This window comes from Priapulus caudatus, unplaced genomic scaffold (genome assembly GCF_000485595.1).
Source record: "Priapulus caudatus unplaced genomic scaffold, Priapulus_caudatus-5.0.1 Scaffold577, whole genome shotgun sequence".
Taxonomy (NCBI): domain Eukaryota; kingdom Metazoa; phylum Priapulida; class Priapulimorpha; order Priapulimorphida; family Priapulidae; genus Priapulus; species Priapulus caudatus.
In genome coordinates, this window is record NW_014577638.1 from 215,885 (window position 1) to 231,398 (window position 15,514).

The window sequence follows — 15,514 nt, forward strand, 5'->3', positions numbered from 1 at the left end:
GTGTGAGAGAGAGAGGAGAGAAATGAGAGGGAGTGAGGTTATGTGTTGGAGAGAGACGGTGGGCATGTGTGTATTGTGTGTGTGAGAGCAGAGAGAGAGAGAAGCCAAAAAGGCGAGATGTTTTTTTTTTTGTTCTATGTGCAGAGAGGAGAGAGAGAGAGAGGTGTTTGTGTTTATGTTGTGTGTGTGTGACAGAGGAGAGAGTGAGAGAACCAAGAGAGGAGGGTGGATGTGTCAGAGAGAGAGAGAGAAGAGATGAGAAGAGAGAGAGAGAGAGGTTTGCGCGCGTGTGGTGTGTGTGAGTGACGAGAGTGAACCAGAGAGGAGTGTGTAGTGTGTCAGAAGAGAGAGATGAGAGAGGGAGAATGAGAGAGAGAGGTGTGTGGCGCGCGCGCGTGTGATTGCTGTGTGAGAGAGAGAGAGAGAGAGAGAACGAGACGAGAGACCGAAGATGAGAGAGAGCAACCAAAAGGGAGTGTTTGAGGGGGAAACGTAACGTAGGCACGCTGAGCAAAAAGCCGTTGGCCAACGTTGCAAAATGACGGTGCCGGCCACTTGGCAATCTATGACGTTGGGCAACGTGAGCGCAATATGACGTTTGGGTCAACGCTTGGGCAATATGAGTTGGAGCCAACCGTTGTGCACATATGTCGTTGGGCGCAACGTTGGCAGTAAATGGACGTTGGCCGGCCAACGTTGCCAGTATGAGCCGTTGCGCCAACCGTGTGGACAGTGATGACGTTTGGACCAACGTGGCAATATGCGTATGCGGCGAACCGTTGCAATATGAGACGCTGTGGGCGTTGCATAGATGCGAGTTGGCCAATATGACGTTGGGCCAACGTGGCAATATGACGTTGGCGCACCATAACGTGGCACGTTGGCAATATGACGTTGGGCCAACGTTGGCCCCAACGATTGCCCAACGTATGCGGCCCAACCGTCGGCTTTCCAACGTTTGGGCCACAGTCACCCAACGAGCAAAATCCGGTTTGGGCCAACAGTGGGCCCAGCCAACGTTGGCCCAAACGTTGGCATGGGCTGAAGACAGGCGTTGGGCAACGTTGGCCCCAACGTCAGACATGTTATCTGGGAAGTTTCCTTGAACATCGTTCTCCTAGGCCTCGCTTTCAATTCGACTGTGATTGGTGATTCATAGCAAATGTATAAGTAGCACTAATTAATCCACTATCACATCAATGATTGCAAGCCATGTCACTGAATCAGAATGGGCAGATAAAGACATCGAATGTTGCGGATGTGGACTGTTTCTTGAAGTTTTTATGACTTGCACATAGGTATCCGTGATATACTGTTTTGAGAAAGAGCCCCCGTTCTCGCGGATGCCGATGTTATGTTATAATAACCACCGATTATCTTAAGCTTCATCAGAGGATGGCCAGCTGCAATTCGATCGATATCTCCATGAGCAAAGGTCTTAGTAGAGTCATGTGAAGTTCATGTACTTTGCTTAGTGTGTTTTATAAATCATGGTAGAGTATAGCGCGAATTCTCGATCTCTCTTTTATACATATCCATTGGCCAACTATTCAGGTGTGCCTCCCTGAAGATCTAAACTTGTGTTGTCACGTGAGGGACTATCGTAATGTTATTCCACGTACCTCCAGTAAGCTGGGTTCCTGCTCTCACATCGGTACGTTGCACTTGATCTCTCACTGGATCATCAAACACTCTTTACTCTGCTCGCGGCCACAAGCTGTTTGTTATGATGATAGCAGATGATTGCAGTGATAGTGTTTATATAACTGCAGACAAGCACGTCACTAGTCCTAAAGGGAAATACATTATTATGGCGCTGCAATCACTGATGCGCTGACTCAATGCCTCTACGTGGATGTGGCGTTTCCTCTGCGGCTTTAGGCATACTGGCACGTTCACCAGGTTATACACAGGTACTATGCATGAATAATATCATGTCAACACAATGGTGAGCCGGTCAGCTTCCATTACCGTCAGTTAAATCAATGCCATCCTTTTGTTATAATAGTGAACTACAATATTGACTAAATGCCCTGTCCACTTCCTGCACAAAGAGCCGTATTGTGTTGAAATAAAAGCTTGCAATCATCAGAGATGCTGTTCGACATGCTAATTGGTTGACCAGGTTGTATAGGTGTCTATAGTTCCGTGTTCTATATTTCCTCACGTAGGTGCTGAATATCAATCTAAAAAAGAACTTGAACGCGTTGAAGTTCAGAATAGATTTTCAGATATAATATTTTTTGCTTCAATTTACATCATAGATGAAGGTTTCACATATTATACTATCATATTTGAGCTGACATTTAGCATGGATAGATAAAGAGTGCTTGACGGACTTGCGGCCCCGGTTTTTGCACGCAGACAAGCGAACAGCGAATATGCCGCCCCCTTTTTGTCCACTTAGACAGATACCTTAGACAGTGGGTCTGAAAACTAACTCCGCAAAAACTGGGCGCAATCCAACCGACATTTTGCGATGGACGGCAGGAGGCCATCTCCAACAGGCCCTAAACTTTTTTGGGGGTGGCTCACCTCATGGCTAAGACGTATGTGACTCCTACAAGAAACCTCAAGAAATGCCGTCATCAGCGATGACGCGCTCGCTCATTGGCCGCTACGCGATGACGTGCGCTACTGTCGAGTTATAGCGTTATGTCTATCACAGAGCTTTTAACGAAGTGTAGTATGGCGCTCCACGTGGGGGGGGGGCGGTCTAGATTGCTATCTCCAAAAGCGGCGCCGCCGTGGCGCGCCCTTGCTGCGTACTGCGACGTTTCGACAACTGCCTGACCCCGCCGCTGCCGTGGCGACGGCACGTCGTCGAGCACCTGCGCTGGCGTGGCCGGCGTGGCTGGCGTGGCAAACCAGCAGCAGCACCAAATACTGGTCCCTGCTAGTGCTGCCAAGCGCAGCTCTGGAGCAGCAAAGCAGCAGCAGCAGCAGGAAATGCCCTCCCCAAGGTCGCCGTAGTCAAGCCGGTGTACCGTCTAACGAAAACTGCGCGATGTTACGCTTCCCGCTATACGGATTCGCGCGCCCGCCCTCCTTCGGCGCGCGAATTCGTATAGCGGGCCAGCGCGAGATGCTACATACAACACCCGCGGTCCGCGTGCGCCGGTCCCGCGGAAGTGCGCGGCATAACCCTCTCGCTGCGTCGGGAATAACGCATCTTTCTTGCGCAACGCCATCTTGTACCCGGTCTCTCTGGGTGTTTATAAAACAACATTTATTCCAGACAGAATAAGTTCCAATCTATTCGACTGAGCGTACAACGCCAACTTTGTCACAGGCTCGTTTTCTACTCCCTAACTCCTGTTTAACTCTTTAACATATCACCCATACTGAAACCGACTACTGCAATGTTCTACAGCCGTATATGTATCTATGGACATTCCCGAACCTTATACTCTATGCACGTATCTGTGTGAACGTGTTAAATCTATGTAAAGAGTCGCTACATGCTGGACATGGATAGCTAAATACCACATCTTAATTTATACTTTATCGGTTAAAGTGTACATTAGAATTCAAATATATTCTTTGTAATTTTAATATTGTATATTGGTGTAATTATCTTCACTACATACACTTTTTTTAAGATTATGACTTATTGGGTTATTGTCACCACAGAATTTTGAACATGCAGCTATTCCTGTCTAAAATTAGATCACAACACAGATCATCTAATCTATATTTGAGTTCGTATGTATGTATGTATGTATGTATGTATGTATGTATGTATGTATGTATGTATGTATGTATGTATCGTACGTACACTATGGCCGGCCAAACCGCCCAAGCGCTCTGGATGCTGGATGCAATTTTCACAGGGCAATTTCCTATACCCGGGGAGTGTTCCTAGACGAAAAAAATCTGTCAAAAATCCGTCAATTCGTGAAACTTCACACAATGTCAGCACTCACTGTACAGTGCTGCCACACACAGAAAAATCGATGAGTATTTATTTCCCTCACCTCATCAGCTGCTGGTATTGTGAAACCGAAACCAATACTAAAACACAGCAGAACCACGACCAATTCAGAGGGTATAGCACTGCTGATCGTAGCACGATATATGACTCAATCATTTCAATTGCTACTATAGCAATGCAATTATCGATGACATGGCATGGGATGGCATGGGATGCGATATGGGATGGGATGGGATGCCATTGAATGCGATTGATGGATAGATGCATGGATGGATTCATGGATAGATAGATAGTTTTTTTGCGTATTTTCCTTTCAACCAAGCCGTCACCAACTCAGTAACACCACTGTTTTCCCCGGGCAACGCCGGGTATCCCGCTAGTACATATATAAAACAGAACTGCATAAAACCCGATCTAACAATACACAGACTGTTACGATACATAAAATTACAATGCATTTGTACAACTTAACCGCTCTTTACTTGTAAAAAGTTCCAATTAATTCCTGAACGCTGTATAGCAATGTGCAGTAGCCATATAAACATCCTCTGCATTTATTGCCTCAAATCACACAAAATCAGTATTAGTGTAGCATACTGCTAAGTAGCATGGCATCACAGTTTTGACAACACTATCTAATTACAGACACGATACATGAGCATTTTCCCTTTTTTATTTAATTTTCTATTTTTCTTGTCACTCACCTTTACTTTCATTGTTACATATTAGAAAGTAAGTGCCAAAATATGAAACAAAGAAATGAAAGAAATATAAAAAGCAGACGTAATTGAAAACAAAAAAGCGATAATTACAACAAAATCACCGTGGAAAATAAAATTAACGTAAAAGTGAAATATTCAATTAACATAAATATTAAACGCAGAATGAAAATATATTAAGGGAATGTAAGTAAAAAAGCTAATATGAAAAGCAAAATGAAAATAAAAACGAATTAAAAATGAAACACAATTTGAAATGAAAAGAAAAACCAATTTAATATAGAAATATACCAAAAAATGTAAATAACAAAGAAAATAAATAAAATACAAAAATTAGAGTAAATGATAATATATTACAGGGGCGTAAATATCCGTTACCGATAGTGGGGGATGATCACGGCGAAGGGGGGGGGGTCTGGGAGGCCCTCCCCCAGAATTTTTTTGGAATTAGACCCCTCAGATGCGTTTTCTGGCGCGGAAGCGGGAGGGCGTCGGCGGACCCCCTGTACCCCTCCCCTCCTGTACACGCCCCTGCAGTAATTGAAATGATTTAGATCTGGCCCATGTCTCCAAATCATCATAATTAGCTGAACTTCAAGTGGGCACGGAGGAAGGAGTTTTTTTTTTATCTCAGGGGGGATATTTGTACAGGCCATCCCCCCCCTCCTTCAAGAGCGGGGGGGATCCATCCCCCCCATCCCCCGGGATTTACGCCCATGATATATTATAAACATTAATATAATTTAATAAATATATTTATATTTTAATATAAATTTTATATTATATCTTAATCTATAATATAATAGTAGAAAGAGCCGAAGTGTCGTTTCCGTATCTCCTCCGAAACCGTGCCACGTATATTCTCACGCGAATCGAGCTGGGCCTTTCTGGACGTCCCGAATACATTCCGCTACGTTAGAACGTGATTTTCGATCGTAAAGAGAACTTTTGGAGGCAATTTTCTAAAAAGTTATGTGCTTGAAGAAAGTTCGGCATTCATCGGAAACCCGCACCAAATTTATAAGATCCGTCAAATCTGCATGCGCACACACGCACGGACACACCAAAGCCATTGCGGCTGCGGTGTATAAACAACCAGCACTGCTTGCGCACAGCTGTGAGCGAAAATTTAGAACAAACCCCAACGAGAGACGGCTGCAATTGTGTTGTGTGTGTGTGTGTGTGTGTGTTGTGTGTGCGTGCGTGGGCGTGCGTCGGTGGCGTGCGTCGCGTGCGTGCGTGCGTGCGTGCGTGCGTGCGTGCGTGTGTGTGCGTGGTGGGCGTGTGATTGTGCGTGCACATGCCCCGTATATGTGTGTGAATACGCTGTGTGCGTGCGTGCGCGGCGTGTGTGGCAAATATTTGACAACGGGAGTTGTAACCGTGCCCGCGCTGACCCGGCTCCAATGCTCTGACATTTTTAGACGCCGTTTCGATTGTCTAAAAGCACACACATACCACACTATATATACCATAACCTTTGAAAATTGTGTTTAAACTATTAATTGTGTTTTCTCACAGTCACGGGTTTTTAATTATATATATAGCTGTACTAAATGTAGATTAAAGGTATAATAATAAGCATTTAATTAGGTGGAGCCTTCACCTAGCATAGCAAGCCAGCACTAAACGCACGCACGAACGCCACGAACGCACACCGGCACGCGCACACAACCACACACCAAAGACATTGCGGCTGCGGTGTAATAAACAGCCAATCACCTGCCGCGCACAGCTGTGAGACGAAAATTTAAGACAAAACCCCAACGAGGTACGGCTGCAGCAAACTGCATGCAGTTGCCCCTTCCCACACTCAGGATAATACCACTGCCACAATGCTAGCACTATTTTTAAAGTGGGCGGAGCCTCCGGGGAAATATCCAGCAAATGGCAATCCAACGGCCGCGAGGTCGCCGTCGAACAAAACATTAGAAATTTCTATGATTTGCATGTTTGTTGGTGGACAAATTTATATGTTTTAAGCTGAATACGCAAAAATGTATCAAAGACAATGTTCGAGAATTAGGTATATTGGCAATCATCCCAAAAATTCATGATAAATACGTGAACTTAGTTTAGTAAACAGCGTAATGATTTGAAAGTAGTAAATGGGCGCACTATTTCGTATCACTATTTTATCAAATTCTCATAAAATAATGGTTGGATTTTTAATATCTTTGCATCTTTTATAAGTACACACCGTATTACATAGGACAGGAGTAACGGGGTCGCTGTAAAACTTATAGTAAAAAAGCCGTAAGAAATTCTTACGGGAAATCAGCTTGTGGCAGTGGTAGAATTGAGCCAGAGCGAGAGCCGCCATCTGTTCGTGGAGTTTTGCGGCTGCAGTTGTGTGTGTGTGCGTGTGTGCGCGTGTGCGGGTGTGTCGGGTGTGGCTGTGTGCGTCTGCTCGTGTGGGTGTGTGCGTGTGTGGCTGTGTGGGTGTGTGCGTGTGTGGCTCTGTGTGTGTGTGTGTGTGGCTGTGTGGGTGTGTGCGTGTGTGGGTGTGTGTGTGTGTATGTATGTATGTATGCGTGTGTGTGTGCGTGTGCATGTGCTCATGTGCATGTGTGCGTGTGTCGTGTGCTGATGTTGTGCGCGCCCGTGTGTGTGTAAATTGGTATGTGTGTGCGTGGGTGCGCGTGTGATTGTGCGTGCGCATGCCCGTGTGTGTGCGAATGTGGTGTATGCGTGCGTGCGCGCGTGTGTGTGATGCGTGTCTGCGCCCGTGTGTGCAAATATTTGACAACGGGAGGTGACTTTAAAGAACATACTTCAATAACTTACTTCATAACATAACATAAAACATAACATAACATAACATAACATAACATAACATAACATAACATAACATAACATAACATAACATAACATAACATAACATAACATAATAACATACTTCAATAACACTGACTTTCAAGAACATATATCTTCAAACCTACTCAATGCATTTTGCTTTTTTTTAAGAATTTGACTTATTAATGATGCTTTTTACCAGAATGATATTTTCAAAAATAATATCTAAATAAGTGAAATTGTACTATGAAATAATTCCATTTCCCTTTTTTGAAAAATTGTATGTAATTTTAAGGTAAAATTTCAGATTTTATATATATTTAAATAAATATTGAGGTATGACTCGAGTCTATATCAGTATTTATCAGTAAAAACATCAGTAAAAATATCAGTAAAAACATATCAGTATTTACTGTAAATACATCCTCAACTAAAAGTGAGAGATAAATGGTGAAACCGCCATCCTCAAATCAGACCTCACTCAAACCCGTCTGGAGGACGGGTAATAGCTAGTATAATTATATATTTATAATATAATTTAATATATGTATAAACATTTTAAAGACACAGTACTTTAATTGCCACCTCACACATTTGGGAATAAACACTTTCATGTCAAAGCATTTCTTCTCAATCTTGCGACATTTTATGCTAGCATTGACACAATTTAAAAATACAAATTTTAGACTGTTGTTAAATATTTATAAATGAAATTAGATATTCCGTGATATTGATACTAATAGTTTTCTTGTTATCTATCTGCAACATACATGTATAGTAGGATTTATATAGTTTTCAATGAATGGGATTTTATCAAATTTAAATATTGAATCGGGTGTTTTTGCATGAGATAGCGTTCAATTTCTCTCCTATCAGAACAGCAGTAGCAAAAGCACAACCATAGATGAGTAGCATAAATATACTCGAGAGGTGTTGAAGGGACAGAGAGGTGGATGTCACCTGTACTCCTGCCTTGGAACATTTATCAAAAGCCGGTGACTGCTGATTCATCCACTTCTGTAAATGGCCAGTCTCAAGCAAAATCTGTATTCCAGTGTCAATGGCTCTGAAATACTTGCTAGTATTTGACATGGCCCAACTGCGATCTATTGTGTGAAACTGAAACGGTGCAATTGTAAGTCGGCATTTGGTAGTCACTTGAATATCTGCTTCGATGAAAGCCTTTGCAAAAACGGCATGCATCGGTGTAAAGTACTCCCCTGTTAGAACTAAATCGATTGACTCTTGCATGTCCGACACACGCGAATGTGGATCAGCCAGTACCTTGCGCCACATCTTGCCGTAGTTGGAATCTGGATCAGCGTATTGTAACAGGTTTTCGTTGCCAAATCCCCGCACAACGGTGGGAGTCAGATGGCTGTTTGCTGCCTCTTCTAGGCTTGTGAACGGGTATTCAATAGTTGTCTGCACTGAGAGATGGCTTACCAATGTTCCACTGTATGTTCCGACCATCACAATCACGAATGTCCACCAGCAGCTGATAAACACACGAATAGCAGTGCTTGGACTGGAATATGTGCCACCTTGATTGACAAATGTGCCAAATATGTAGTTATGAAAGAAGCCAAGTTTCTTGTACCACGTTCTCCTGCTTTCATTTTTGTGTGCCTTGGTATTCATATAGCAAAGTAAAGTAGCAGTAATTAATCCATATCCGGAGATTCCAAGCCATGTTGATAAATCAAATGGAGAGAAAACATTGAATGTTGCTGTTGTGGATGTTTCTGGAGTTTTTATGATAATAACGTAGTTATCCGTGTATACTGCTTTGAGAAAAAGCACCCGTTCTCGTCGATGCGATGTTACTGTCATAATACCACCGAGATCAATGCTTCCATCAGAAATGCCAGCTGCAAGTCGATCGAATCCTCCTGAACAAAAGGTCTTAGTAGAGTATGTGAAGTTCATGTACTTTGCTAGTGTCGTTAAAATATTGTCAGTACGTTGCATGATATTCTCGTCTCCTTTGTCACATATCCATTGCCCAACTTTCAGGTGTGCTCCCTGCAGATCTAAACTTGTGTAGTCACGTGAGGGACTATGTAATGTTATTCCACTACTCCAGTAAGCTGGCTTTCCTGCTCTCACATCGTACTTGACTTGATCTCTCACTGGATCATAAACACTCTTTCTCTGCTCGCTGCCACAAGTTTTGTGTGATAATTGCAGTGATAGTGTTATAATAACTGCAGACAAGCACGTCACTAGTCCTAAAGGGAAATACATTATTATGGAGCTAGGATTCACTGAACAGTGAATGAAATCTGCTGGTGACTAACAAGCAAAGCATTTATACGTAACTGGCAGAGCATCGCTCATTTCCGCGTGACGCATGCTTCCATCTACGGTAGGGTCAGCGTAGAGTTGTTCCTGGTGCCCTAGGCACATTGGCTTGATCAACACACTGTGGGCAGATTTGCGCATGCTAAACTGGGTTCGAAAGCCTTGGCATAGCCACCTGTGCAATCATATGTCAGAACTCTGTATCAAATTCGTGACGGAATCGATTAAACACGAGGTCTGCTTTACAGGTTAAGAGATATGTTTGTTTAGAGGCAAAAGCTCGATCACAACTCCTAGTCGGGTTGTTTGCTGCAGTGGTACTGACAGCTGTCCCTGTTTCTATAGGGCGTATGTAAAGCCATGTTCTATATAGTTACTAGACGGGTAAACAGATACGTTTGCTTTGAGGCAAAAGCTCACAATTCGTAGCATACAAATATTGGGTGGTTGTTTGCTGCAGTGATATGAGCAGCTGTCCGTATTTCTATAGGCTGCATTTAAGATGGTGTCCTAGCTATAGTCCTTAGCTTTAGTATCGTATAGCGATCTTATAGATTCAACGTCAAGTTTTTAGTAGTTATAGCTAATTAAAAAGTTAATTAATTCCTTTAGAAGTCTCCGAATCATTTTGCGAGTTAACAAATTAATTTTGAAATGAGTAAATTCATTTTCAGTTTTTGTTGAATATGCAGCACGTACTTCATTACCAAGCATTAACGTTTGTTAGAATACCCCTATCACAATGCTCATAAATTATGTGCTAGGCCCATCAGTGACTTCAGGTAAATGAGTGAATTATGCATGCACGTTGCAGCCTATAACCAATCAAGATGTCACAGAGCGTCACAGCATGATTTCTTTGGCCGCTGCAATAATAATTGGGGTTTTCCTCATGAAACATATTTGTCGCATTTTCATAAATTTTTAGGCAGCAGCATTCGGCGCATGAATGACTGCACTGCGGAAGAAACGTGTCAGAGAGTAACATATATTATAGACGTGCAATTGCTTTTCAGTTCCGAAGGGCGTTGTGCCGCCGTACAACAGCTCCGCCCTGACCGGATACGTCGCCGAGTCGAGCTGGAGACCTCCACTGGGAACGACCGGACTCATCACCAAATACGAGCTCGTCGCGTACAACATGGACGACGCCGATGCCGATCCCGTCGTCGCCGCCTTCGACCCGCAAGATTTCGTGGAAAAGGTCGACCCGGAGCTGTTCCTTCAAGGTCACTACGCGCAGAGGAAGTCAAAGCCGAAGAAACCTCCGGAGTATTCCGGTAGGTGTTGCATTGTAGAGACGGACTTGATGGAGAGGAAAACTAGGCAGTGTTTTTTTAGTGCAGCTCAGCCTGCCGTGATGGTATGTGTTCTTTAGTAATTTAATTCTGCATATTCTCTGAATTACGTTACTCTTTACAATAATAATAATATTAATAACAACAGCAACATCAATAATAATAACTATAATATTAATAAAATGTAGGTAATAAATAAGTGTAGGACATAATTTATCATAATCCCAATAATAATGCTGATTTTTACCACAAGTAATACATACTGATTTTACAGGTAAAATAACTGGACTGATGCCTTATACTAACTACTCCATCAAACTCATCGTGTTCACCGATGCTGGTTTCACTGAAAGTGCCCAGGGAGACCATATTGTGACTGTACAAGAAGGTGAATTCATAGCTCATCTTTCAATTTTAGTTTGTATAGCACCTGTAACTCTGTCCTCCCTTCCTCTATTTTACTTCATTACATTAATTCGTTTTGTATAATGACGAGTGAACAATGGAAGTGATAGCCATTTAAAAATGCTTCAAGTTTAAAGGTTAGCTAAACAAAAGTTAGCTAACTACGAGTTGTGATACTTTTAATGTTTCATCGCATCATATCGTATGTTAATTGCTACTTATTATATTCTGTCACATATAAGTTTTGTAAAATGTCAGATTTATAATACATTAAATATATCTGATTATTTTCCTCAGCCCCGGAGGGTGTTATGTCGCCTGCCTATAACGCCACACCCACGTCACTGATGTTGTCCTGGGAAATGCCTAAGCATGCTAACGGGCGGATAACCGGTTATTTCATCACCGTCAATGGTCAGCTGATATCTAAGGGAGGACTCATGAAACATCATCTAGAGAACCTGCAGGTAAATGATGCATCGTGGTGTTTGCATAGCTTTTGTGTTGCCATACTAACAGAACTGCTTTGGAGGGGCATGTATGGCAATCTACAAATGAAGAGTTTGGTTCCAAAACGCGATAAATGCCATTTTCAAAATTTTTTAAAAACCACCATCAATATGTCAACTACTGCATGTACGCTCCAACATGTTCCGAATTTAAAAACAAAGGAACATTCTAAAAACAAAGGAAATGGCTATATATCGTTTTGGAACCAAACTCTTCAAATAGTTTTGGTATGTGATACTAGCATTGGTTACTTGCGTTATGTTAAAGGAGATGTGTACTGGATTGTATCACTCCAAATGTACTCCCAACAGGGATGTATAGATCTCCATTAAATACAGGATACTATTATTGAGCATGTTTTTACCACATCAATGATCATTATAAAATATTAATGATAGATCAGATAGAAATAGAAGTTCGTTGCAAATAATTTAAGCTATAAATTATTTTAAGATTTTGGGTGAATGCCATGTAAATTAGTACTAATATTGTCAACCGTTTCATTAGTTAGTTATAATTTGTGTTATATCGGCATGTGCTAATCATTCTACAGGTACACACAACGTATGACGTGTCGCTGACTGCTTGTACACAAGTCGGATGCACAGAGAGTGAAGTAGTTGCCATGCCGACCGCTCAGCTGCCCCCGTCACTCATGGACTCTCCTCTTGTCACGGTCCTCGGTAGGTGGCAGCAGCGGTGCGCTTCGTGCCTCAGAGTCTATAGCAACCGCTTTTATGACCGTTTCTATCTCCGCAACGCATGGACTGCAGTAACCGTAACTGTGTGGATTTATCTTTTTCTTTACATTAGATATACATTCATGATGTGCGACACAGGTTCAGCTGTGTTGGTTCCTAGCAGCCAGGGACACTAGAGACACTAACACTTTAGAGTTAATATGAGATGGAAATGTAGTGGTAGGAGGTGTCTAGGGAAGTATCAGAGATTACCATATCTGGACATGTAATGGTCCCGAGGAATTGCTGGTGCGTCGTGGCCCCGGTACAAAAGCTGCCAGAATATCGGTGGCGAACCTGTATCGTAGCTGTGCGAAAAAGTTAATATCACAATTATAATTGATGTTTTTATGACAATAGCACCCTGTATCTGAGATCGTGGTTGGGAATTTTTTAATACAGGGAACGATTCTGCGTACGTGCAGTGGAATGAACCATTGCAGCTCAATGGGATATTGCAGCGCTACCTGGTGAGGATTGAGGTGGCAGAGCGCAACCTATCTTACATCGCCTACAACAGCTCGGACACTTTCCGCGACACCGACGTCACGGGACTGGACGCTGGAACGCCTCACGCCATCACCGTCGCGGTAGGTATGGCGACGTCGGGGACGAGTGATACCGGTCGTGCCGTCACGAGAATTTACGTAATGAGTTCGAAATTGTTAAATTGTCGTGAGTGGTACATGATCTCGCAACTAAGTAAAGTCTCGTAACTAGCAGAGTCTCGAAATTCTTAGTTTTGCAACTCACTGGCACGTAGAACATTTTCGCTGAAATTTGGCAGACACTAGATTGATTCGATGTGGCTTTCTTGCAAGGAAGGCATGTTATTTCATTTCGTCAGCAGTACCATGGTAATTTTGCTGTGAGATCGTTAACGAGTTGTGCAGTAACTGTAAAATTTTTGCATTGCAGGCGTGTACGGGGGGCGGGTGCCGATGGAGCGAACCTGTTAGCTTCAAGACTGAAGAGGGCGCTCCAGACGGTGTGTCACCACCAGAGATCACGTCGCCATTGAAGGACAGGCTGGTGGTGAAGTGGAAGAAACCAACCTATTCAAATGGTAGAAACTCGTAGATTACAATTACATTATAATATTTTCCTCCTACGGCCTCAACCCCTTCTTGTTCTAACCACCAGACAAATATCCTAACTTTAAATATTTGATCGTCCAATTTGCAATATCTTTAAAATGCCAAAGAAGTACTTTTTGAAATGTTATCATCCTCCTTGGGGGTAAAAATACAAGTTTTCTTAGGATAACAGCAGCAACTGCAGCTTACGTCAACGTTGCATTGTATGTTCAATCTCTAAGTTGAGTGGTAACAGCTTTCTCTCAATGCGCAGGCGTCATCACCCGGTATGAGTTGGTGCACAACGGTCTGAAGAGAGTCTTTAATGGTACGGGGAGATTGAATACCACCATCAGGGGTCTAAAGCCATACAGTCTGCATCAGTTCCGGTTGTCAGCCTGCACAGAGCAGGGATGCAGGGCAAGGTTGGTAATGACGATGATGGCAATCCACCTCTATCTATTGTTCTATCTCTCTCTCGCTCACGGGTCTCTCTCAAATTAATTTAAGAATAAGATAATTTTATGCAACAGACTTTAACAGATCAGCGCTTGTAATGTTAACAGATCAGCGCTTGTAATGTTAACAGAACCCGTTATTGATTACAACATTATAAGCAGAGAACATGAAACCATGGAATGGGCACCTTTCTCCAAAAAAAACACTGCATTTCCCTTGAGTGACCCCCGTGAGTTGTATGCAGGTTAAATTGCCTGTACGTGCGTTACAGTGACCAGATACAAGCGCGTACGTTGGAGGCGCCACCGGAAGGTCTTATCAGCGTGAGTGTGCGTGCGGACGGACCCCACGGCCTGGAGGCCATGTGGAATACTCCTGCCGCTCCCAATGGCATTCTGTTCTATGACATCATCGCCACGGGACTGTTTTACGCTGACATGGGTGCGTGCTTTATTGTCACGTCTACTTGTATTACTGGTATCACAGGTCTCGGTATTAGTATTAGTAACCACATGTAAACGGTCAATAATAGCATTACTATAGTTGAATGTAGTGTACTAAGTATGTATGTTTTTGCTGCATTGTTACACATACGTTATTACTGCATTGTTACACGTACATTGCCACTGCTTTGTTAAATGTACATTGCCACTGCATTGTTACATGTATATTCTCTCTGCATTGTTGAATTGCTTTCCTTCCACATTGTTGCATGTACATTCTCTCCACATTGTTGCCTGTACATTCTCTCCACATTATTGCCTGTACATTCTCTCCACATTGTTGCATGTACATTCTCTCCACATTGTTGCATGTACATTCTTTCTACGTTGTTGCATGTACATTCTCTCCACGTTGTTGCATGTATATTCTCTCCATGTTGTTGCATGTACATTCTCTCCATGTTGTTATCATGTACATTCTCTCCACATTGTTGCATGTACATTCTCTCCACATTGTTGCATGTACATTCTCTCCACATTGTTGCATGTACATTCTCTCCACATTGTTGCATGTACATTCTCTCCACGTTGTTATCATGTACATTCTCTCCACATTGTTGCATGTACATCCTCTCCACGTTGTTATATGTGCATTCTCTCCACATTGTTGCATGTACATTCTCTCCACATTGTTGCATGTACATTCTTTCTACGTTGTTGCATGTACATTCTCCACGTTGTTGCATGTACATTCTCTCCACGTTGTTATCATGTACATTCTCTCCACATTGTTGCATGTATATTCTCTCCATGTTGTTGCATGTACATTC

General features: G+C 42.7%; 1 protein-coding gene across 1 annotated transcript in view; it reads left to right on the forward strand.

Moving 5' to 3' along the window:
- Positions 1-15,514, forward strand: part of LOC106811801 (usherin-like) — a 129,146-nt gene that overhangs the window by 81,496 nt on the left and 32,136 nt on the right. Inside the window, 8 exon segments of the mRNA XM_014815521.1 lie at positions 10,770-11,033; positions 11,326-11,439; positions 11,754-11,923; positions 12,520-12,649; positions 13,109-13,296; positions 13,625-13,772; positions 14,057-14,207; positions 14,513-14,682. Coding sequence (XP_014671007.1) covers positions 10,770-11,033; positions 11,326-11,439; positions 11,754-11,923; positions 12,520-12,649; positions 13,109-13,296; positions 13,625-13,772; positions 14,057-14,207; positions 14,513-14,682 — 1,335 coding nt within the window.